The 24,318-nt window shown below is 55.4% G+C and overlaps 1 protein-coding gene across 1 annotated transcript in view; it reads right to left on the reverse strand.

Annotated features, from left to right (window-relative positions):
* SMAD6 (SMAD family member 6) overlaps positions 1 to 20,087 on the reverse strand; it is a 76,026-nt gene extending 55,939 nt beyond the window's left edge. The window contains exons 1-3 of the mRNA XM_041742555.1: positions 19,112 to 20,087; positions 11,422 to 11,478; positions 7,620 to 7,697 (exon numbers count right to left, since the gene is read on the reverse strand). Of these exons, the coding sequence (XP_041598489.1) occupies positions 7,620 to 7,697; positions 11,422 to 11,478; positions 19,112 to 19,931 (955 nt within the window). The 5' untranslated portion in view covers positions 19,932 to 20,087. The remainder of the gene's footprint in view (positions 1 to 7,619; positions 7,698 to 11,421; positions 11,479 to 19,111) is intronic.
* Between the last annotated feature and the right edge of the window lie 4,231 nt (positions 20,088 to 24,318).

Genomic DNA, 24,318 nt, shown 5'->3' on the forward strand with positions numbered 1-24,318 from the left:
TGCATACATGGCACTTAGAGAGAGCCTGGCACAGAGCTCTGCGTTAACTGTGATTCTCAAATGTGTGTTAGGATCTTATGTGTTCTCCCTCACTCTGGATCTCTTTGTCCCAGGCGGGGGGGAAAACAAACACACACACACCTAAAAACCAAAACCAAAACATTCCTTCCTTCCTTCCTTCCTTCCTTCCTTCCTTCCTTCATTCATTCTACAGTGACCTCTGGCTATGGGCTAGGCCCCACGCTGGATGCCAGACAAGGTCCAGGGCCCCTTCAGGATCCAGTATATCCCGGGGTTCCTCTGATCCCAATGATCACAGTCCCTCTGTTCCAGTCCATTCTTCCAGATTCATGACAATCTCTTTGGATTCATCTTTCCCTATTCCCCCCATCTCTCACATATTCTAGCCACAAACAAATTCAGAACACACAGACTACTGCGCACCTCCTTGCCTCTGCCTGAGCTGTTCCTTCTATCTGACAGGCTGTCTATATCCTGCTGTCTTCTTGGTGAACTCCTACCCACCCTACAAAACCCAACCCGGGATCACTTTCTCCTTGATGCTTTCCCTGAACACCCCGTCCCCACCCCAACAGCATCCCCTGCCCTCGTTTCTGTGCTGGTGCTGAGCCTTGCCCACATCTCCACAGCACTGAGGACACGTAATCATTCAGCATTCTTTACTTACTGTCTACCTTTCCTTTTAAACCATTAGATCCTAAAGGGGAAGGTCCAGGCTTTCTTCGCTTTATATCACCTGCAGTAGGTTCTTAATAAATGTTCAGTATTTTGACTTGTCATCCCAAAGCCCAGCATCAGGAAACACACTGGCCCTGAGGTCCTTTGTCAGGGATCCCAGAGGATATAAAAGCTGTGTGATCTTGGGCACATCAGCTGCCCTCTATGGGCCTCGTATTCTTCATCAGTCAAGTGGACCCCTACTCCAGTCCCTGAGCTTTAGTGCTTCAAAGCCGGGAGGACACTGAGACCCTCCCTCTGCATGGCTTCTGCATGGCCTTGTCCCAGGCACAGTAGCTTTGGGCCAATGATGGGAAGCTAAGATACTGCAGGCCGGAAGCCCCAGCTCCATTCACAACCCCTTGTGGCCCTGGAGCAGGTACTCTCTGCCTGGAACACATCATTACCAAGGAGCCCCTGAGATCAGTGGCCCAATATACAGCTGAGCAAACTGAGACAAGAGGTGAGGTGCTTGCCCCAGATCACACCACTGGATAAAGCTCAAAGCCAAGCCTGGAAGCCACTCCAGCGTGCTGCTCACCATCCTACACTGCTTCTTGGCAAACCAGGTTGGCCGGACCCCTCCACAGCTGCCTGGTCCTCCAGGGCTGCTGCAGGCACCTCTGTCACTGCTGCCCTTCACCCGTCGCCACCTCTACTCCAGTGCCAAACAACCAGCCCAGGAAGAATGGGTCCTTTTTTTTTTTTTAATAAATTAATTTTTATTGGTGTTCAATTTACCAACATACAGAATAACACCCAAGAATGGGTCCTTTTGTGACACACCCAGGAGTTTTGAAGGAGAGAAGGCAGCTTTCCCCTCCCCACTTTGGTTGGTTGGTCAAAACTAACAAAAACACATGAAAGAGGGATCCCTGGGGTGGCTCAGCGGTTTAGCACCTGCCTTGGCCCAGGGCATGATCCTGGAGTCCCTGGATCGAGTCCCACATCAGGCTCCCTGCGTGGAGCCTGCTTCTTCTCTCTCTGCCTGTGTCTCTGCCTCTCTCTCCATCTCTCTGTGTATCTCATGAATAAATAAATAAAATCTTAAAAAACACACACACACACACATGAAAGAGGCTTGATGCAAGTTTCAAATGCTGCCCACGTTGAACTCAGAGGTGAATATCCTTCTCCCCAACCCTGCCCTGAGAGAAGGCAAGGAGTCCGGGGCCACTTCTGAATTGGAGATGGCAAGGTGGTCCTGACCCAGGAGTCCAGCGTCAGTCCTGGCCCACCACCTCCAGGTCGGAGCCTGACCTGCGGGGTAGGCAGGGCAAGTGTGGACCACTTGATCCAAAAGCCAGCTCTGAATCTGTCCCCACTTGAACCAATGTGGGTTCAAGTCTAACTCTGTCAGGGTACCATCTGCCTCGAACTCCAGGTAAGACTTCCTTCCTGCTTCCCAAAGCCAAGTGAAACCCTCTTTGCAGCTAAAACTCCCCCACCCTCCACAATCCCTCCTAAACCACTCACTTGGCACGCAGCACCCCTAGACCTATGGGCAATGAGCACTATCATAGGACAGCAATGTCACCCAGGCTCTGTCACACAGGCTTTGCTTCCTAACCTCTCTTAATTCTTTGCTTTTTCGGCATGAAGCTGTTTTCACACCTCCAGACCTTGGCACCTCCTATTTCTTCTACCTGGAACACGTCTACTCCCCTCAAATCGTCTCTTTTGTAGACTCCTATTTATCCCATAAAACCCAACTTGGGTATCACCTCTTCCAGGAAGACTTCCGGGACTGCCTCCCTACCACACAAAAGGTCAATCACTAATCTCTTCTTCCCCTAGACTGCCTCTTCTACCACTTCTTACTATTACCATGTCTTCACCTATCTGAGTACCGCGAGAATGGAGATAATGTCATTTTTTTATCTGTGCTTCGAGCTGTAAGCACAGCAGCTGCCACGCTGTCATGGCCACATCTACCATAAGCCATCGTGCCAAGCCTTGGCTGATTCACAGGCATCATCTCATAGCGGTTAAGTGCCTACCACCAAAGTCCCACAACTAGGGAAGGAAGGGCACAGCTGGGACTTGAACCCAGGGCCCCAGGGGTGCACAGCCCATGCTCTTCAGCCGATTAGGCTACAGAGGCTCAGCACAGACAGCCTGACCTGAATGGGGCACCTTGGCGAACAAGCAGCTCTAGAGTCTATTAGATGGGAGTATCCAAGGAGAGCACCTTGGGCCCGAGAAGGAGGAAGGCGCAGGAACCAGCACTGTGCCAACGTGCTCCTCCCCCAGCTTTCGTCGGCGCTGACAAGGAGCATCGACCGCACTGACCTCAAAGGGTACCTCTCCCGAGACCACGGAGATGAAAGGAGGCAGGTGTTTGAGCAGTGCAGCCCCACCGGGACTGTGACCATACTTGCTTATGCCTGCAGTGCAGCCCTCAGCCACTCTTCTAACCTCTCTGAGCTTCTGCTCCCAAACTCTGTCAATCTACAGAATGCAGGAATCCTAGAGAATGAGCGGTGTGCCCTCGAGAAGCTTACGTTCTGATTGGTAGAGGAAAGGCACCCACATGCAGCTGAGCTCCCAACCCCCACAGGATCCCACATAGCCCCCTTCCTTCGCTGGGCCTCCCCCTCTTTAAAATGAGGGGGCTCGCTCTCACTGACGCAGCATGCTCTGACGACCGAAATACCAGTACACACATCCAAGGTCAGTGAAGGGACAGCTCGGTCCCTGTGCCTGGCAGCTTACACAGCACCTAGTGTACAGTAGGTGTTCAATAAAGCATTCAAAGAGTTACCCAATAGGCACTGCAATAGGACACCAGAGGGGAGGCACTGGTCCCTGAAGAAGCTGGCCTAGTGCTGCACCCCGGGCCCCATGGCATTGGAGTGAAGAAGGCCTGGCTTCTACAGCAACATAGCACTTCAGGCTCTCCTTAAATGGCCCAATTAGGACTCAGCACCGAGCACGGAGTCTGATCTGGCTTCTCCTCCTCACCCAGGGCATAATGCTCCTTATGTGGTGCTCATTCTGTTCTTCTAGCCTAGAGCAGTCAAGAGCCAAGAGATCCCTGCCCTCCTCCCTCAACCCTCCTCACAATGGCCATGCCTGTGTGGCCCTTTATCCTGCAATTATGGCATAGTCACCTTCAAATTGCCCAGACGGGTTGTCAATCAGCCATTCACACCTTAGTATGAATTTAACTAGCTAACCTTGTTGTCTTCCCCAAACTAAACTGAAATCAAGGGAATGAGAGAAACTATAGGTTATGCCTCGGGCAGTGTGTGGGTGGGGTGGATAGCCTGAGGGGACTTTAGATAGGCAGAGGCAGCACCCAGGCCCTGAGTTAGGCAAGGAACCCAGGGTGTCAAGCATCTGAAGGCACCCCAAAAGGGATTTCTAGGCCTTCAAGACTCTGGGCATCAGAGTCTTTAGATCTAGCAGAAGCTCTGTGTCTACCCGTCACTGAGAAATCGTGGTGGAGTCACTTGTCCCCTGTGAGCTTTGGTCATCTGTTTAGCAGGAAACATGCACCTAGGAGCTGATAAACAGATCAGATGAGAGTGTCCTGTTAACCACTCAGCAGAGAGCCACAACTAGAAAGTCTCTCCTGCCATCCCCCCAACCCTGCCACCCACGTGTCCTTCCTTGCCCTGGCTATGACTGTCCCTCACAATGCCCACCACCCCCCAAAAGTGGCCCAACAACAGCCAAGAAAGTGAAACAGCAACCCTGGAGCTGGATAAAAACAGCTCCACGCTGGGCACTGGACTGCCGTGGTGTAAGGCAGACAAGACGGGTCTCTGTCCTGGGGCTGCAGACCTCCTGCTCAGGTGAGGGGCCAGCCTCTTAGCAGCAGCAGCAGCAGCCTGCCAGGACTCAGGGAAACAGAGGGGCTGGGGCAGCTGGCCGCTGTGGCCTCTGGGTAGTCTGCAGGGTTTGTCCAGTGGTGACAAGGAGCACAGAGCTCTAGGCCTCTCGCTACCCCTGCAACCCCTATCCCCGGTTCTAAAACAGGGCCAGGCTGTCCCCGGGATCTTTTTGATCACACTCCCTTGTGCCCCCCTCCCCCGTCCCTGGCAGGGTATGTCTCAGCAAAGGGGATGGGAATCCTAGCTGTGGAATGCCAGGCAGGACCCTCAGGGCAGGAGGGCTGGGCAGTCACACGGCTCAAGCTCCCGGCCTGGAGCCTGCCACTTACAATTCAGGAATTTGGGCAGCTGGCCCAGCAGTGAGCCTCAGTTTCCCCACCTATAAAACAGGGGGACTCATAGCTGTCTCACTGCGTTGCAATAAGGAGTCAATGAAATGGAGGATGACTAGCTCTTAGCAAAGTGCTAAGTAATGAGTGTCAATAAATGTCAACTGTTGTCAGCAGCAGCATTATTATCTGTCCTTGAACATCAAACAGGCTGGCCTGGCCCAACATATTCTGTCCGTCAGCTTTCTAACCTCACCTCCTGCACTGCCCTTGGGCAAGCCCTGCATTCCATCCTAGCCGGATGACTCCTGCCTTCATCCTGAGACCTGTCACCCCACTGGGCCTTCTCCTCACCCTGCAGGGCCTCCCTCCCTGGGCCTGTCCTCCAGGGTGATGCCATCATAACCCCTATGAGCTCCCAGGAGGCAAGGGCAGTGTCAACCCATGGGCCCTCAGATTCCCACAGCACGAACAAGCTGGAAAAGCCGAACAGCGCGAGCCCCCAGAATGGGAGGAGATGCATGATATCCCTGGCAGGTACCTGGGCGACCACGTGAGGAATGCTCCACTCACCTCCTGAGACAAACAACCTCGAACTCAGACCAACACCCAGCAACCCCATTTGATCCTCCCATCCCCACACTACAAACTCCAAACTTCCTTCCCAGTTCCCTTAGCCCCTGAGAATTTGAAGCCACCAGGCAGCATATTTTCTCATGTGGACCATGCAGCTCTCGTCCACAGTAAGGAGCAGCAGGGGTCTGCTCTCGAGCCAGTATCACAGTGCTCAGGGATGATTGGGTGGTCATCCCAGACACAGGGGCCCTGGAGACGCCCCCCCAGAGGGTGCTCTCTCCTGGTTCTTGTAGGTGCTCTGGGGTCTGCTGCTTCCTGCCTGAGCCACACATCAGGCCAAGCTCTGGGAAGACAGAGATCAAAAGAGACTATATCTGTGAACAGACCCCAGAACCTGGGGCTCTAAAGCACCTCGGCAAATGGGAGTTTCCACCATTACTGGGGTGGGAGGGGGGCGGGGGATGTCAAAAAATCACCCATCCATCCAGGCTACCCATGCCAATGCAATCCACCTAAATTGAATACATTCTGAGGGTTGGCTGGGGCACAGAATCAAGCATTCAGAAACACTGCTAAATCTCTTGCTTCAAAATTACATGTGGCTTCCTTCCACACAAGTACAGAAGAAAAAGAATGGATTCAGATGTTGACTTCTTATGCTCATCTGGTAAGGTCTTTCAGGGAAAGGCATTATAACCAAGTAGAAGCCAAAAGGCACAGAGAAGAGAACCCTCATCTGAGGAGCCCCCAGAGACCAGAAGGCAAGGGGAACCCAGAAGACCAGGATGCCAGTACCATCTGTGCCACGAGCCCTACTGTGTGACCCTGGGCAAGTCACCTTCTGCTCCAGCTTCTCGTTTTCCTAGAATCTTCGATCTCCTATGGTTGTGGGGGAATACAGAATGAACGGGGAAGGGGTCAGACAGGGGAAGTGGCCAGGCAGCCGCACGCAGCCAGCATTGCGTCCCCCTTATGGTCACAGGGAGGGGATGACAAGAATGACTGAACTTCATAGAGAGGACAGAGGAATTGGAGGTACATTCAGCCCTTGTAGGATACGTTGTACGAACAGCAGCCAGGAGCACAGTGGCATCGTGACGCACAGCTCTGCTGCTATGTGACCTGGGTCATACTTTACTGCTATTGTAAGATGACGCAGGTACAGGGGCCTGAGCAGAGGATGTGGCCCACAGGAAACACTCCATAAACAGCTATGTCACTGCTGTTGCTGTTATGCCACGAGCACGGGGGAAGGACAGCTCAGATGCACACAAACAGAGGCCTTCACGCGGAGAGCCAGCCATGCCCACTTGGGGAAGCAGCTGCGGCCCAAATGGCTGTCACGCCATGCAGCCCAGACCCAGGCCACGAGCCCCAGCTATCTTCAGAGCACACCCATCCACCACACTCCCAAAGGGTCCCAGAGACCTGGGCACCAGAGTCCCTCCTGGCCCTCGACGCCCCCAAGTCACCACCAACCTCTCATTTCTTAAGGAAAGCTTGGTTTAGGTTTTCCCAGGAACGTGAGGATCCCTATGGCCACCTCTTCATTGTAGCGGGTTGGGGGACTCCAAACTGGGGTTCTCACTGCTTCCTAACCCAGTATCCACTGCTCAGGGAGCAGCATGGAGACCACCAGCCTTTGGAGAACTCCTCACTTACCAGATCCTCCCCCAAGCTCATTCAACCCGCTCCATTTCCCCTCTTCTGACCCTCTCCGTCCAGCCTTTCCCAGAGAGGAGACAGGAGGAGAAACCCACATCATAAATGTATACAAACATGCATGTTGTGGCATCTCAGCAGCTGGGAGAAGAGGCTCCCCATGCTAAAATGAGGGATGGAGAGTTGTGCTGGGCTTTCCCCTGTTCCACGAGAGCCAAGGGGAGACAACGGGTGAACATATGGGGAAACAGGCACTTTCAAAGTGACCATCTTTAGATCTCATTTGTACAGATGGTCCTTAACCCCAACGATGCCGGCGACAAAGACTATGAGTCTTCCCTTTCAAGAGGTGGGAGGAAAGGGGGAAAGAAAAAGAGGGAGGAATCCAAAACGGCCTCCATCAAGCCCCCCACCCCACCCCCGTCCCCTCTGTGAAGTTCAACACACAGCAGCATGCAAGGACAGAAATGCCAACCTGAGAATTCACCCGGGGCGGTGATGAGGGAGTTGGTGGCCTCCGTTTCAGTGTAAGACAATGTGGAATCAGAGAGATCTATGGAGGAAAGAGAAAGACAACTTAGTTGGCTGTGGGGCGCTCCTCTCTTTTCTTCCTTCTTGTGCATCTGTGTGTGTCTATGTGTGTGCGTGCACATGGGCACGGACGTGTGCACATGTGTCCGCACGTGGGTGCTTGCAAAGGGTAACATGTCCCTTCCCACTTTCTGATGCCACTCCATAACCTCGTCCCATGAGGAGACCAGGCCAGCCAGCCCTGGAACTTCTCTGGAAAATGCTGACTCCTGCAGCCTTGGCACCTGAAAAAGTCTCAACTACCCTGACCACAGAAATAACCCAAGTTCAGGGGACTGAGCAAGTAGCAACTTGGAGCCTCCACAGGTAAGGATAAATTAAGCCCCTAAACAATTCATAGTTGCTGTGCTTAATTACAACCATTAAAATTCTTAAAGTTGTTCCTTCTTGCTTGCTTGCTTCCTTCCTTCCTTCTTTCCATCCTTCCTTCCTTCCTCCTGCTGGAGCTGGGGAAGCTCTGTTTTAACAAGTTAACAGCCATCCTCCTCTATCCTGCTTACACCCCTCTAATTAAGGGCTCAAGCATTTGCTCCCAGATTAACTTTTTTCCCTCTTCCCTCCTCCACTCCATAATATCCAAACCTACTCACAGAGCAACTTTCAAATGCCTGGACTGGTTTTTTTTCTTCTTCTTTTTTTTTTTAGGTGTTCTTTATTTTTTTTATTTTTTTTTATAAGTCATTTTAAGTACTTCAAATGGCATGATAATTCACAGGGGAATTTGTTTTCCCCTGTCTGCAGGGCACTGAGATGGGGAAAGGAAACACTCTTGCACGTTTTCTCTGAGCTGCTACTCAGATAAGCAATGTCTTTCTGGGCAGGTGGACTTGCAAAATTTTTCCTCAGCTACCAGCCACAGGCTGTCATCCGTATGAAAGAGTCATTAGGCATGTCCTGTGAGGCTGACAGCTCGTCACCTTCTTACCCAGCTCAGCCCAGGTCTGGCTCAGCTGGTCCCACCTGGCTCAGGAGAGCCACTCCAAGCTGGGGATTCCTAGGACAGAAACTATTAGCCAAGGCCCTGGCAAGCTAGAATTCTGTTCAATCCTGCAGGATTTTTTTTCCCCCTTCTACCACAAGGTTTGGGGAACGGGAAGATGAAACATTAACCAATTTGGGGTTTTGTTATGTTTTGTTTTGTTTTTTGTTTCCCACTTGCCAGATGCTGACTGGGTGTTCTCGGTTTTATTTTGTTTTTCGGTCTCATGTGATCACAGAGGCTTAGAAGCGAACTGACTTTTTGTTTATGAAAAAGCAACAATGCAAGGAAAAGAAAATAATACAGAAAATAGCTCGGACTATTTATCAGGGCACAAAAAAGTTATCTGCTGGTAAAACGTGTTAGGAGGGAAATAAGGACAGATCGAAAAATCTCCTTAAAATAAAAATAATACCCACCATGCCCAAGTGGGAACTTAAGAGTTTTGCTTTTCATATCTAATGTTCCCAGAGTGTTCAGCGTCCTGAGTCTTGCTGCCATTTCTTGTTTAAAGTAGCAACATCGCACGCTGAACCTTATTTCTAAGGGAACCACTAGAGAGCCAACATGGACAGCTTGGGAGGGTCCCGGGAGTGGGAACGGCTTCCACCTTTCAGGTGTGCATTCTTCCAAACTCTCCCATTTACTGCTTCTAGTGAAGCCCTGACCTCAGAAGCACCGCAGTGGCTGGTGGAGAAAAACACTCCCAACCTTGATCACTGCTCCACCCCAAGGAGGGACACTGTCTGGAAGCTGGAGGCCCAGGTTTGAGTCCCATGTCTGCCATCAGTCATAAAAACCAGGACTCACCAACCTTTCCTGCAAAGGGCCCCACAATAAATAAAATTTTCAGCCTGGTGAGCCACACAATCTCTGTTACAGCTACTCAACTGTGTCACTATCATATAGAAGCAGCCAGAAACAATATGGAAATGGGTGAACACGGCTATGTTCCAGCAGGACTCTTTATGTACGGATGCTAAACTTGAAATGTCATATAATCTTCACACGAATCAGGAAATAGTATTCTCTTGATTTTTTTTTTTTAACCATCTAAAAAAGTACAAACCATCCTTAGCTCACGAGCCATTCAAAAACAGATGGTGGGCTGGAGCGTGCAGACTCCTGAGTTGTATGACCACCGGCAAGTTGTCACTTCCTCTTTCTAGGCCTCAGTTGTCCCATTTGTAAAATAACCAGGATAACTGTTGATTTCCAAATGGTCGCTCTGCAGGGCCAGGCGGTGTCCTGATTTTTGCTGCTTTATCAGAGGCTGACCTGCTATTCCTTGGGGCACTGATCCTTGACATTTAAACCGAGGGGTTACATTTACTAAGAACATTTGGGGATCGTCCCGCCAATGGAACTAGGGATTTTCTAAGCAACTAGTGCAATTATATTGACTTGGGAGATGCTGAAACAGGCCCAGGAGGGAGGGATGCAGGATGGCCTAGCTGAATAGGGGGGCTGCTCGTGGGTTTCTGCCTCAACGCTGCCGCTCGTTAGCTGGGGGGCCCCCTTCCATCCCTCAGCCAGATTCCTCCTCTCTGAAGTGCCAGGGTCCCACCAGATGACCTCTCTGGTTCCCTGGAGAACTAAATAAAGCTCCTCCGACCAGGGGATGACCAGCCATGGGGAGAAACAATGAGGGGATCGCCATCATTAGACCACTGACTCACACGCCGTCATGCTACAGCCTCTGTCCTCCTAGACGGAAGAGGTCAAACTCCCGAAGGGCCCCGGTGGGCACTTCTGACTCCCCAGAGGGGGCCTGGATGCCTGAGAGTCTGTGACACTTGGAAGTGACCTCCCAGATGATGCTGACACAGGCTACTGGGAAGAAGCCTTTACCCAAAACAAAACAAAACCCACTTCTTGTGGTCACTTGGTGGAATGTATTAGCATCACTGCCGTGCTATCTGACTTTGAAGAGTTTGAATCCCACGGGAACTGCCTGGGTCACGAAGTGGCTCTCCTGGTACTAGTAAAGCCAAACTGCCTCGCCCCACCCCTGGGATCCTCCACTGGAGGCTACAGCAGGGCCAGAAAACAAGCCATCGCTATTTGTAAAACCGCATGCTTTGTCTACTCCAGGATAGGAGCTGCTCATCGAGCCCCAACGTTTTCCAGAAAACACATTCTGCCTCCGAACCAGGCCTGCCTAAAGCGACATCACTGCCTCCACTGAGCTCACCTGGGGACGGACTATGGCAGGGGCTCTCTGCACCAATACACAGGCTTCTTCCACAGTCCCCACTGTTGCTTCCTCCCAGGTGAACATCTTAGCTTTAAATGGTGGGGGGGGGGGGGGGAACACACCACTCCTCTCAACAGTGACACCATGCTCTACCTATAATGTCACAGCGCTAATTACCGCAAGCTAAAGGAGAACCGACCAAGGGCTGGGGGAAGGAGAGAATAAAAGGGAGAAACACCAACCCATCTCCAATGAGGTGCTTAAGCCAAAACTCATTCATCTCCCGCAGGCCCATGTTTAAAGGTCATAGAGAGGTTAATGATGAGCGGAGGAATTTCAAGATGTAAATAGCCCGCTGCAGAGCCTGGGTCTGCTTTGGCCCAACTGTAGGTGTGTTTGGAAAACTTCGCCCCATCTCAAAGGCAGCCAGGCCTGCTGCTCGCCCCCACCTCCCCGCCAGCCCCTCAGCAGTGAGGCTGAGACCCTGGACTGAGAAGAGGACACACTTACCCAGTGGCTTGTACTCGTCGCGAGGAGACAGCCGAGAATAGGGGGGTGGTGGTGATTCTGGAAGACAGGAGACACAACATGTCACGGCTGGGGCAGGGGAACTTCATACCTGGGGGTTCAGCCAGCCTTTGATTATTGGTGTCCTCAACTAATAAACCCAGCCCCCAGGAAACTCTTGTCTCCCACCACCTCTGCTGCCCAGCAGGAAGGGCCACAGGCTTGAGGTTCAGACCCAGACTTAATCCCTCCTCTGCCACCTTTGGCTGTGTGACCTCAGGCAAGTTACTTCACTTCTCTGAGCCGGTCTCTCTTCTCAGCTCTAAAATAAGGATGATAATCATAAAGACCTCACAAGTTTGCCAGGAGGGCAGATGGAGACGATATACGGAAGATGGCTCTTGGTACTCCAGAAAAGTACTTGCACAAACAGTTAACTGTTGTTATTATAACAAATGCAACGTCGGTGCAGGGCAAGTCCAAGCTAGCGCTGCCTGATAAAACACAGGATGCCCGGTTAAATCTGAAGTTTGGATATACGTGGCGTAATTTTCAGTGTATGTATGTCCCTTGCACTATTTGGGACATACTTATACTAAAAAATTATGGGCTGCTCACCAGCAATGCAGCTTCAACTAGGCATTCTGTCCTTTTATTTGCTAAATTTGGCAGCTCTAATCAGAACTGAGTGTGAGAGATGGAGGAACTCCTTTCCAAATCAGCTGCATTACAAGTGACATTCTTCGGGCAGGGAGGAGGGCGAGACTGGCGAGAACCCAGGAAGTCAACCCAGCTTCCCTCCCAGACGGGAGACCTTAGGCCAGTCACTTCCAGCCAGCTCTCAGCCTCAGTCTTCCCCCTTCTAAAGAGACAGGGTGGACCACAAGCTCTCCATGGCCTCCCCCAGCTCAGACCCTCTGTGATTCTTCGTTGTCTACGGTGTTTTTCTTTTAGTTTCCTTTCATTTGCCTAAAATACTCCTCCTTAAAAACATATATTTTGTCTTCAGAAGAATTCCTTAGCCTCTTGCTTTAGGGGAAGTAACAATTTGCTAAACTAAGTAACAATTTGCATGAATGAAATGACCCTTCATTTTCCCTAAATGAAACTAAACACCATCAAATCGCAAACTAAAACAAACTCTCAGTGGTAGTAAAGTGGTAATAACTATTATTAGGCAGGTATCAGTAATGACACAAGGGGTAATAAGTGTTTTTCGCAATTATAATAAGGCACAATTAGTTGTAGGCACATTTGTTTTGCTCCATACACCCAATGCAGCTTCACTTCTTCCCCACCCAGCTTTTCCAGCCTGAAATTATTTCAACAAAGTCAAGGCTCTGAGGTCGAAAAACAGGGAATCTTTTGTGGACAGGAGTTTGGGAGAAGGAAAAGTGAATCATGGAATAGCCACTGGGAGAGAAGCAAACATTTGCTGAATGCCTACCCTGTGTCTTTCTCCATGCTGGACATTTTCAACTTCAAGTATTCTAAGTGATTTTATTCTTTTGGATCTTAGGAACAGCATGGTTAATCAGGCTTATGGGCACCTATTCTTATTTCATCCTTTCTCGAAAATAAGTCAGACGGTCATTATTATTCCCATTTTACAGATGAGAAAACTGACCTGCCTGGTGTCCCCACCCAACCCCCATCCAATCATTCATGGTGGAACTGGAATTTAGGCCCTGGCCTGACTCTGGCTCTACATCCCAAAGACACAGGCAACAAGAGGCACCCCGAATCACATCCCTTCGGCCCAGCTGGACCCAGTACATCACGTATACCGAAAGTGCTCAGTAAACATCTGCGGACAAAGACAATGGTGACCAAGATAATGGAGAGGTGGGGGCCTCTGTAGACAAAGGTGTGGAAGGCAAGGCCCTAGTGGCTGAAAGGGGTGACCCAAAGGGGACCCCACAACAAGTAGGAGCCACTTTGCCCACTGGTCCTCAGGCCTTGCAGGGGCTAGAGACCAGACTTGAGTGAGGACCAGCCTCTAAGGACAAGAGGCAAGATGCAAGTAGGGCTAGAGCCCCACAGGGGAAAGAGAATTGAGGCCGTGTAGTGAACACAGAGGTCGGGCCAGTGGAGGGGACTCCCTCAGGGACACACAGCAAACTGGTGGCAGAGCCAGGAGCTACAGCCAGAAGCCAGGTCTCCTGATCCCCGGCCTCGTGCCCTTTCCACTCTCCCACTCACTTATCAGAAGGCCTGTGTTAGGGCTCCTTTTGAAAAATCTGATTGGCTGCGGCTCAGGCCACACGCGGTGGGAAGCTCTGGACAATTGCCCGCCCAGATCTGCCCCCCAAAAGTGAAATTTGGCAGCCGTGGGCAGTGGCGGCTGGAGTCAGGCCGCTGTCATTTCTCCCAGGGGCTGTTTATCTGGGACCCAAAACGTGGAGGCGGGAGGGCAGAAGGGCTATTGAACTCCCTTCTTGAAGGAGCCACTCGAGTCTCCCACCACCCCTGGCCACTCCCGGGAGGGGTGCATCCTCATGCGAATGAGGCAGAAAGCAAACCTATATACTGAAACGTCCATCACGCCAGCTAGTGAGGAACTTCAGAGTTTTTAGGAGGGACCTGACCGGGCCCCCACTTGCTGCAGCAGGATGGTTCGCACAGAACTGGGGAATAACTTCAGAGGCTGGAAGCCAAATACTAAATTCCATCCTGGGCAAGTTAAAAAGTATGAAGGCCTACAAACCCCCACTCCCAGACCCAGGGATTGATAACGTCACGCGGTCACCCGGCTCAGCAGCTCTTTTGAACTGGCAGGGGACCTGAGGTCCGCCCAGGTAAAGGACCCATCCACGGCCAAATGGGGAGGCAGAGGATGTCGTCTCACTTCTGCTAAACAAAGGGAGAGGCCATTTGGGGATCAGCACTGAGTTACCCTTTTTCAAACAACTGGGTTCTCATTCACATACCCTAAGGCTCACAGTTTTAGAGTGTACAATTCAGTGGGTTTTAGTATATATATTCAGCATTGTGAGACCAACACCATCATGTAATTACTGGGCATTTCCCTCACCCCAGAGAAGCCCTGACCCAGTAGCAGAGGGTCCCTATTCCTTCAAACCCCAAACCCTAGGCAACCACAAATCTACCCTCAGTCTCTATAGGTTTATCTACTCTGGACAGTCCACACAAATAGGTTCACATAATAGCATGTGGCCCTTTGAGTCTGGCTTCTTTCACTCGGTGTAATGCTTTCAAGGCTCGTCTGTGCAGCAGCACTCACGGCACTTTTTAATGACTGGATGATATTCCGTTGTATGGATATACCACATTCGGTTAGCCAGCCAGCAGCTACTGGACATTTGGGCTTTTTCCGTTTGGGGTCTATTAGGGTCTATTAGGAATAATGCTGTTCCAAATAGTACTGGGCGACCTTTAACGGGCACATCCACTTCACTCCCACACTCCCAGGCCCCACTGCTCTGGGAGAGAGGAGCCCCTAGGTCCCTCACTCAGCTGGGCAAGGAGGGTGCTCAAGTGGGAGACAGAAGGTCAGAAGAGTGCACTCTATCCACTCCCCTCTTAGAAGCTAGCTACCTTCGTGCTTGCAGAAGTTGTATTGATTTTTTAGTAATAACTCAGATGCTCTAAACTTGAAGGGGAAAGCTCCTAGAGCCTCGCGGGCCCCTCTGAAAGACATGGACGAGAGAAACAGACAGACAGACAGACAGGCATCAGACACTCGAGCCTCAGGCATCAACTTCAGGAATCTCCTCCAACTTCCTTTAGAAGTGAAGAGCAGTCAGCCAGGGGCCGAGTGTACCAGAAGGTTAATGCTCAGCTCGGCTCAGTCCAGACGGCCTCTGGTGAGCCCCTGGGGGGTACTTAGCCTTTAGGGATCTAGACCCTAACGTTAAAGCCAGAAGAGTTCCCAGCCTCTCCCGGTGCCTGGGAATGTTTCGGTTTGGGACAATGCCTTCCACTCCCATCTCTGCAGCCCAGCATCTTCCCTTAGGAAAGGATCCACAGGCCTCCCCCGGGGCCTCTCAGTTGCCACCCTCCCAGGGGTGGCTGTAGGTGGGGAGGGGGCCTCCCAAGCGCCTGTCCCCTCTGTTCCCCAGAACCCGAAGGCTCAACCTCCAGCCGGGGATGGGAGCCTCAGAAAAGGAGCTCCTGGCGCTTTAAGGCCGGCTGAGCCTAATTGCCCAGATTCCCCCGGCAGCCAGATAAACAGCGCAGCCGGCTGGCGCCAGCAAGAGGCAAACTGCACATTATCACCCCTTCCTCACCTCCAAGGAGGAGCTCCGAGGAGCAGGGCGGGCAGGCCGAGGGGCCGCCAGAGGGGCGGGGCAGGGGCTTGGAAGCCCAACTTGAAATTGATCTCATTTCAAAGGGATAATGCCAGGCCAAATAAAAGGAAAACTTTTTAGCCCATTCTAATTCCTATAGTCCTGGCCTGGGAACCCTGTGTTTTCCTAGGCGGCCTCCTCCAGTCGTTTAGAAGTTCTCTCTCTCTCTCGCTCTGTCTCTTTCCCTGGCGCAATTTGGATAATAGTAATTTACTGAATATAATTACAGAAAAAAAAAAAGTGGTGGAGCAAAGAGCAGGAGATTTATTCCAAAGTTAATGGATACTTTCAGGAGAAAGGAGCTGTATAAACACAGGTTAGAACTGTGATTAAAGTATTTCTCCACATTTCCGTCCACATAGGCACGGAGCTCAGCGAACTGGCTTCTCCCGGGACAGAAAGACACACCAAAGGGAAGGAGAGCTGGGGGTCTGACTCCCACGGAAGCGGAGGTGCAGGACAGAGTCTGACCTGGAGGGAGGACCCCTACTTTCTGAGACAAGTGTGGGAGAGAGGGCAGGGGAGGGGAGGCAGGCCTGCCTCACCTGGAATCTGCCCATCCAACCCCAGGGAGTCTGTCCACCCCTTCACTTTACACATGGGAAAAGAGGTCCAGAGAAGGGAACGGGCCCCAAAGTCCCAAAGCAAGCTGATGGATGGGAGCAGCAGGGGTCAGCACTGCCCAGAAAGGGGCCTCCTGCCACCTGAGCTCCCTGTGGGGGTCAGGTGGGCACCGGGGTGACTGGTGGGCGCCCCTCGGTTGGCCTGCTAGGTTGTCCAGTGTACTCTCCAGCCATGTGCCTGGTCTCCATGAGTGTGTCTGTCCGTCATCTGTCTGCCTGCCTGCCTGCCTGCCTGCCCGACTGCCCGCCCCACTGCCCCAGCCCTCTTCCCCCAGAGTCCTGGAAGGAGCAGTCTCCTTATCAGGATGCGCACGGCTGAGCTCCAGCTATGCACCCGCCCAGCTCTAGGAGCCAGGCTGGCGGCCAGGCAGCAGGGGTGGGGTGGGCAGCAAAGGGCTCCCCAGTGCTCAGTCCCAGCGGCCCAAGCCATCGGGCAGGGGATGAAGCAAGAGGGTCAACCTGGCGCCTACTGAAAACTCTTCCCAGACCATCAGTTCTCCCAACTGCCTCCAGGGTGGCCTGAATGGGGAGAGGGAGGAGAGGGCTGGCCAAGAGGCAGGAGGACAGACACAGCCCCTGCAACAGTGCCTCCTTTTGGGAGGAGGAGAGGAATCAAGTGCCGATGCTCCCTCTAGAATTAGATGTGGGGACTGTTCCTAGAGCCACCCACTAACCAGCAGGGAGACTGTGAGCAGAGATTACTCATCCAAGGTCAGGCTTACTAGAGAGCCTAGGACCTGGGCCGTGGGGAAGAACCGTGCCATCGCAGTTCGCCCCTCAACCGGTAGCCACCCAAGTGCCGAACTCAAACCACCACCTAAGTAGACTTCTAAGCCTGCAGGGGCGGGGTGCATCCCTTCATGCTCCCACACCTGAGCGTGCCTGGCACCTCGACTCGCAGCTGGCTCTCTCCTCCTCCTGCTCCTTGCCCACCTCCCCAACCCATCCTCCAAAGCTGTCTCCAGAGAGAGCTATGGAGCTCCTGGAGGGGATCCTGTTACCTACACATCCCACAGCACTCTGAGAGTTCAGACCCAATGACCTGGCCCTTCTTCCCCCATCTCTGCCCCATCTCCCCCGGGGGGGGGGGGGGGGGGATTATGTTTCTTAAGGGCATGGATCCTACTCATATTTCCAGTCTCCCCGCTATAGCACCCAGCATGGTGCCTGGCACAGAGTAAGTGCTCAACAAATATTTGTGGAAAGACTGATCTGGTAAGAGAGAAAAGTACCTGCCAGCACCTGCTAACAGCGCAACGTGGGTGCCACCAATTCTCTCCCGCTCAGCAAAAAGGACCAGGGACAGACAACCAGAAACAGGACCCCCGTCCCCAGAGTGAGGGAGGAGACAGGGTGAGAGATGGGTGAGAAGGAAGCCACTTCCAGGAGAAGCTGTCTGGAAGAGGAAAAGGGGGCACAGAAAGCCTACCATGGACCACGGGTCAGGTTCTGCCAAGAGCCCTCGAATCAGGCCTGGAGTGACCATGTGGGGACCAGGGCAGCCAGATCAGTGCTGCTTCTCCCATAGCTGCCCGCCCCACCCCAATCAGTGGAACCACGGAGACACCTTCCTCCAGCCACTACCCACATGTGAACAAGACATCCGACACAAATCCTGAGCCTGCTGCCCCTTCCCTACTGGGAGTCTGGAGATCTGTGATCTGACCCTGTCCGTGCCATGAGGCTGGATGCTGACTCTCCAGAGAGGACAGAACTACAGGAACTCAGAGCCCTTCCAGTCCCAACAGCCTTTAATCTTCCAGCAGCCCCACCACTGCCGGAGGACCCCCAATGCCACCTAAGGTGCATACACCCCTAGGATGCCACGGCCTGAAATGTGTGAGCCCTGCAGTACAGAGGTCAGAGCAAGGGAACTGCACGCTTCTGGCCGGCCAGAAGCCTCCACCTGTCCTCATCTCTGCTCCATAACTCCCGGCCCACTCAGGTAAGCAGGGCTGGGGGTGGGGTGTGGTGCGGGAAATCCCAGGAAGAGAACAAAGAAGGGAGGCAGTTCTCAGAGGTAAATAAAATACCTGGCTTCCTCCCCTCCTCCACCTCGGGACACCTCCAGGACCCTCAACTCCAGAAAGACTGGACACAGAACTGACAATGATGGGGAGGAGGGGGGGGGGGTGGGGGGCTGACATTTGACACCCAAGGGATGCTGGGAGCAACCAGGCAGGGCAAGAAGGTGGTCTCCACTTGGAGAGAGCATTGCTCCAGACTATACAAAGGAACCAGTGTGGCAATTTATGGACACTTCTGACTCTAGCCATGAACTGTCTACGCCCAATTTCACAACTTGTATCTACCTGGATATAGGAAGGTACAGCATAGGTAGGAGCATAGGTGTACAAAATGCTACAGGCCTGGGCACAGGCTGGGGGTAAACCGGGCGGGCGTGGGGCGTGGGGCGTGGGGCGTGGGGCGTGGGGGGGGCGCGCGGTTGGATGACACTCGTGTGCGGCTTCTCCCAGGCCTGCCCTCCTCCTCCACGGCCTACATGAGACCCCTGAGGCCGCGGAGGGAACGCCAACGCGGACCCTGTTAGGTTTGCAGGAGCCTCGGGAAGGTGCCCCGAGACGCGCTTCCCAGGGTGGGCGCCGGGGCGAGGCGCCTGCCCCCGGGGTCCCCGCGCCCCGGGAGCCCAGCCCGCGCGGGTGGAGGGCGGGGGTGGGGCAGACGCGTGCAGCCGCAGCTCGGCCAGCCCCGCGGGGTCCCGCAGGGGCGCGGAGGGGGCCCCCGCGGGCGCGCGCTCACCTGGCCCGCAGAGCCGGCTGAAGTGGTAGGGGTTGCAGCACACGGTGGGGCCGTCGGCGGCGGCGGCGAAGCTGTGGCAGCCGCACAGGGGCTTCAGCTCCACGGCGTGCTGCAGGTCGGGCCAGCGGAAGAGGCGGCCGAGCAGCAGCTGCGGCGGCGCGGGCTGGCCGCCCAGGCGGAGGTCGGCGCGCGGCACCAGCACGCAGCCGCCCGGCACGCCGCCGCGGGACTCCACCGCCTCCAGCAGCGTGTCCAGCGAGCGCTCCTTGAGCCGCTTCAGCAGCGAGTACGTGACCGTCTTGAGCTCCTGCTCGAGCAGCAGCAGCCGCGAGCGGGCTTCGCGGCTCCGCCCGCCGCCCGCCGCCTCCGGGGCCGCCCCGGGCGGGGGCGCGGCGGCGTCCCGCGGCGCGCCCGCGGCGTCCCGCTCCGAGAAGAGGCAGCAGGTCACCGTCTCGCAGTCGCTCTCGGGCAGCCAGCCCGGGCCTCCCGGCTCCGCCGCGTCCCGCGGGGAGCCCCCGGCGCCGGCCCCCGGCTCGGACAGGGGCCTCGGGGGCCCCCCTGCGCGCCGGCGCCTCCCCGCGCCCTGGGCGCCTCGCTGTCCCGCCGCGTCCCGGGGCCGCCGCGGGGCTACCGCGCGGACCTCGCAGCGGCCGCCGCCCGCGCCTTCTCGTGCCCGCGGGGCCGGCTCAGCGCGGCCGCCCGAGCTCCCATCCTCGCCGCCGCCGCCGCCGCCGCCGCCGCCGCCGCCTTCCTCCCGGTCGGGGACCACACGACTTCGCCAAAGTCGCCGCACCAGCCCCGAGCGTTTGGACCTGAACATACGATATCCTTTGGCGCCGGGGGTGGGGGGCAGGCGGTCTCCGGTCACCGGTGGTCCGTTCGGTCAGCGAGGCGCCGGCTGCGCGGGCCGCAGCCCCACATGAAGCTCCGCCGCCGGGCGCCGTGCAGGTCGCGCACAGCCGGTCGTCGAAGGGGCGCCGCAGGGCTGCAACATGAGGGAGCTCGCCGGGCCGGGACGGCGGGGGACGCGCGCGCGCCGAGCCGCAGTCCGCGCTGGGCCAGCGGCTACATGGACCCCGGCGGCCCGGCTGCTCAGCAACTCCAGCCCCGGCGCTGGAGGGGGGACTGCAGGCGGCGCCGCGCCCCGGAAAGACCCGGCATGGGCCGGCGAGCCTCAGAAGTTGCGCGGCTGGTCCATGAGCACAAAGCGCCCGCGCCGAACGCCCCCGAGGTGTCGGGGCAGCCCTGCCTTGGAAACCCAAGCGCTTAACTACATGGGCTCTTCCTGCAGGAGCCGAAAGGCAGGCTTGTTGATACCCTCCGCTTCCTTCTTACTCCCTGCAAAAAGGAAGGGGGAGGAAAAAAAAAAGAAAAAGAAAGAAAAAAGAAACCCCAAACAAAAACCAAAATCCTGGAATTGCATGCACGGAAAGCCAACTCCGTCTCAGGTCCCAGGCGCTAGATGCACTTGGAGCAAGTTTCTCCTGAACGCGGGTTGTCAACACATGAGTGCAGACTGTAAAAATCCCAAAGAGCTGTTGGGGATCCTTAATTAAAAATGCAATCCACCGAGGCAGAGGTCGCAGCCCGCCCCACGCTGCGCTCGGACGCCCGGGGCGCCGCGGCTGCAGAGGTCGGCCCCCTCCCCCCTCCACAAAAAGTGCCTCCCGGTGGCCCCGCGGTCCCTGCGAGGTCTGGCGAGGCAGCGCCCGGCGGCTCTTTCTCTCGGCTCGGCTCTCTCGCTCGCTCCCCCGCTCGGCTCTCTCTCTTTTTTGTTCTCCTCAAACGCACACTGAGGGCCCCCGGAGGAGCGCCGCGGAGTCATTGGCTGCCTCCCATCATATGCCAGTCTAGACACTTTGGCGGCTCCGCGGCGCTGATTGTTGCGCAAACAAGGTTTCAAGTTTCTTAACTCTTAAAGGAGAACACGTCCCATTGCAGGGCCCGAGGCTCCGAGGGGCCGGCTCCCGGGGCGGGCCGAGCCCGGGCTCCCGCCCCACGCTCGCCCCGGCACCCCCGCCCCGAGCCTGACAGCGCCCACCGCCCGCTTCGGGGCCCGCGTTGCGCCGCGGGCACGGATACGAGCGAGCACCCGCACACGCCCGCGCGCGCGCGCACACACACACACGCGCGCGCGCGAGTTACACAAACCACGGGCAAGCGGCGCGAGGGCTCCGTGGACCCACTGAGGCTTGGATGCAAACGCGGCGCTTCGCCTCTCCCTGGCGTGTGCGCAAACTTGCAAACACGCATTGCACTTTAGAGTTGGTGCAAACCCCCATCCCCGGGAAGGCTAATAAAAAAAAAAAAAAAAAAATGGGTGTGCGTGAGTGCCTTCCCGGCTGGAGTCCCTGGGGAGAAGGGGGGAGGCGGATTTGTTGGGGCAGCGGGATCCTCCGGGATGGCACGAGGTCTCCGCACCCCCTGCGCAGTCAGGGGTCGCTGCGCCGGGCCACGGGGGCGACGCGGGGCGCTGGGCGCACGGGGGCACCGGGCTTGCGCGAGGTAGGGAGTTGCAGGGGGTGGGGTAAGAGGCGGGGAATGTCTCCTCTCCGGCTCCTCGCGGTCGCCCCGGCCCTCCCTCGGAGCTAGGCGGACCGCCAGCCGTCCCGGGCCCCCTCGAGGCCGGGCGCTTCCTCCTCCCCTTTCCCCAAATTGATTCTCTGCACCCCCGAGCGGGATGTGGATAGGGGTCGTGCTCCCCCCCCCGCCCCGCGACATCTCCCCCCAGGGAAAAACGAGTCAGTTGGGGGCAGGGCAGGGTCCCGCCCCACCCGGCCCTGGGGGGGCTGGGGGGGCGCGGCGGCGGCAGCGGCCGCCCGGCGCGGGAAGGGTTAAGGCCGCTCCTGCCCCTGGAGCCGGCGCGGCGGGGTACCTCCTCGGGCGCGCTCGCTCGTCCGAGGGTGGCAAAAGTTCAAGCTTGTAAAGTCGGGATTGGTCCCGCGCGGAGGGAAAAAAGGCCTGGCCCCCCCCTCCCCCCCCGGGCGCGGCGCCGATTGGTCCGGCCGCGGGGCGGGCACCGCCCTCTCCCCCGAAGCGCGGCGGCCCCGCCCCCGGCGCGGCGCCCCGCCCCTTTCCGGGCAGGAGCCCGGCCCCGCACTGAATGAAAGAAATTCCGCTACTCTCATTGGCCCGGGGCTGGGCGCCGTGCCCCGGCTGGGGCCGCCGGGGCGCGGGCGCGCGGGTCGCCCCCGGGGTGCCCACGTGTGGGGCTGGCCCTTGCGCTGCGCGGCCCTGCGAGGACCCCGCGGGGCCCGAAGTCCGCGTGAGCGCGGGGGGAAGGGCGGTGTGTGCAGGAAGGACTCAGAACCATTTGCTAAGTTTTTACCTGCAGCCAGGTGCTGTGCGCGCTGCGTGGTGCTCATGAAAGGAAGACCGGGCCGAGAAGCTTCCTCACCCCCATCCCCTAACTGCTCTGGCCGAATCAAAATAGCTGTCAGCTTCTTGTTTGAAAAAATGACGATGCCTGCCCTGCGTTCTTCACTGGACCGTGAAGATCCTAGGAGATAGTACATGTTAAGCGCGCAAATCGCAAGTCAATGGCAAGATGGATTTTCGCAAGAGACTCCAACACTTGCGTAATCAGCACCCAGAAGCCCCTCTCCTGTTTCCTTTCGGGTCATTTCTCAACCCTGGAGTGGGGGGGCGGGGGGGAGGAAATACTAAGAGACACTCAAGGCAATGCAGAGTATTTTCTTTTACCAGGGTAGTTGCTGGTTTGGCTGGGGATTGCAGCAACCATAGTTCCCGCCTACTGACTGCTTACTGTGGGCAAGGCAATGTTTCAGGCCTTGTAAGGATTCAGTCATTGGATTCCCACAACAATCCTGATGGGTTCTATTATTATTTTCATTTTACAGATGAGGAAACTGAGGCACGGGAACTCGCCATTTAATTTGCCACCGACATGAAGATAGTGTTGAGAGTGCTAAAATGCTAAAACCAGACCCGACATAAACCAGTATGAATGCTCACCCCCAACAGCTAGAAAGTGGTGTGTGGGTCTGTGTTGCCAAAGCACGCCCTTCCAGGGCAGTCACTTTCAAAATGTGGTCCATTGGACTTGCTGAATCAAAGTATTGTGGGGTGAGGCTCCAAATGCCACTTGACACTTTGGGGGTAGGTATGGTTGTTGCCACGATTTTACAGATAAGGACACAGAGGCATAGAGGCTTCAGTTTGCACAAGATTTTAGTTTGCTGCAGAGGCAGAATTTGAACCCAGCCAGCTGGGGGCAGGGGATACGGTGCAGGTATGTGGGAAGCAAAAGTAATTGGGGCAGCAGGCTGGCGATGGGTTACCTTCTTAGGGAAGGCTACCTTCTTCTCTGAGCGATAACTCTAATTTTGGCTTCTGCTCTTGCTCATGCAGAGCTGTGACGTTAGGGGTGGGGTGCCATGAGGTACCTGCTGGATGCCACGTGAGGAGCCCTGAAACCAGAGTCTGGTAGGCCTGAGTTCAGTACTGACCTTCCTAAACCTCCCTCGGCTCTCTGAGCCTCTGAGTTCTCATCTGTAAAATGGGACTAGGAATCATGCTTGGGGCCATTATCAAAATTAAATGACATGAGAAAGACGCCTCATTATAGGAAGATGCCTCTTAGCAGAGTAGTATCCGGAAGGGAAAGGCAGTGACCGTCAGTTCCACCGTCCTTGGATTTCCAGGGCCCATCCCGCAGAGCACCATCGTGCACAGTGACCACTAGAGGGTGTGTGAGGGAGGGCCTAGCAGGACAGAGCTGTGAGCTGCAGCCTAAGGGCACCCTCCTAGACCGCCCTGGGGAAAACAAGCTCCAGTTCCATGGGGGTATAGGAGAGGAGGCAAGGGGGACCCCAGCTGCTGCTCCTCAGCTCTCTGCAGCCACCTCTCTCACAAAGTAACTCACAGAGAGTAAGTCCTAACCTCTCAGCTTCAAATCTGCTCCCTTCCCATGATCCTGGTATTTTCCCAAAGCACCCGGTGCTTTCTCTCTATAGTCCTTCTCACAATTCATAACCACCTAATTCTGTGTCCATTCTCTGCCTCTGGAACATGAGCCCCACGTGGGGAGAGATGGTGAAGCTATTAGGCCCCAGCCACCTGCAGCAGTGCTGAGGGACTGAAGTCAGAAACGGGCCATATGAGAACACCCTGTGCCATCAAAGAAGGTAATTCACACAAGACAGCACCTGCCCGATTCCTTTTCACCAGTCCCTAGCCCAACACCT

This window comes from Vulpes lagopus, chromosome 2 (assembly GCF_018345385.1).
Source record: "Vulpes lagopus strain Blue_001 chromosome 2, ASM1834538v1, whole genome shotgun sequence".
In the NCBI taxonomy this organism is placed as follows: domain Eukaryota; kingdom Metazoa; phylum Chordata; class Mammalia; order Carnivora; family Canidae; genus Vulpes; species Vulpes lagopus.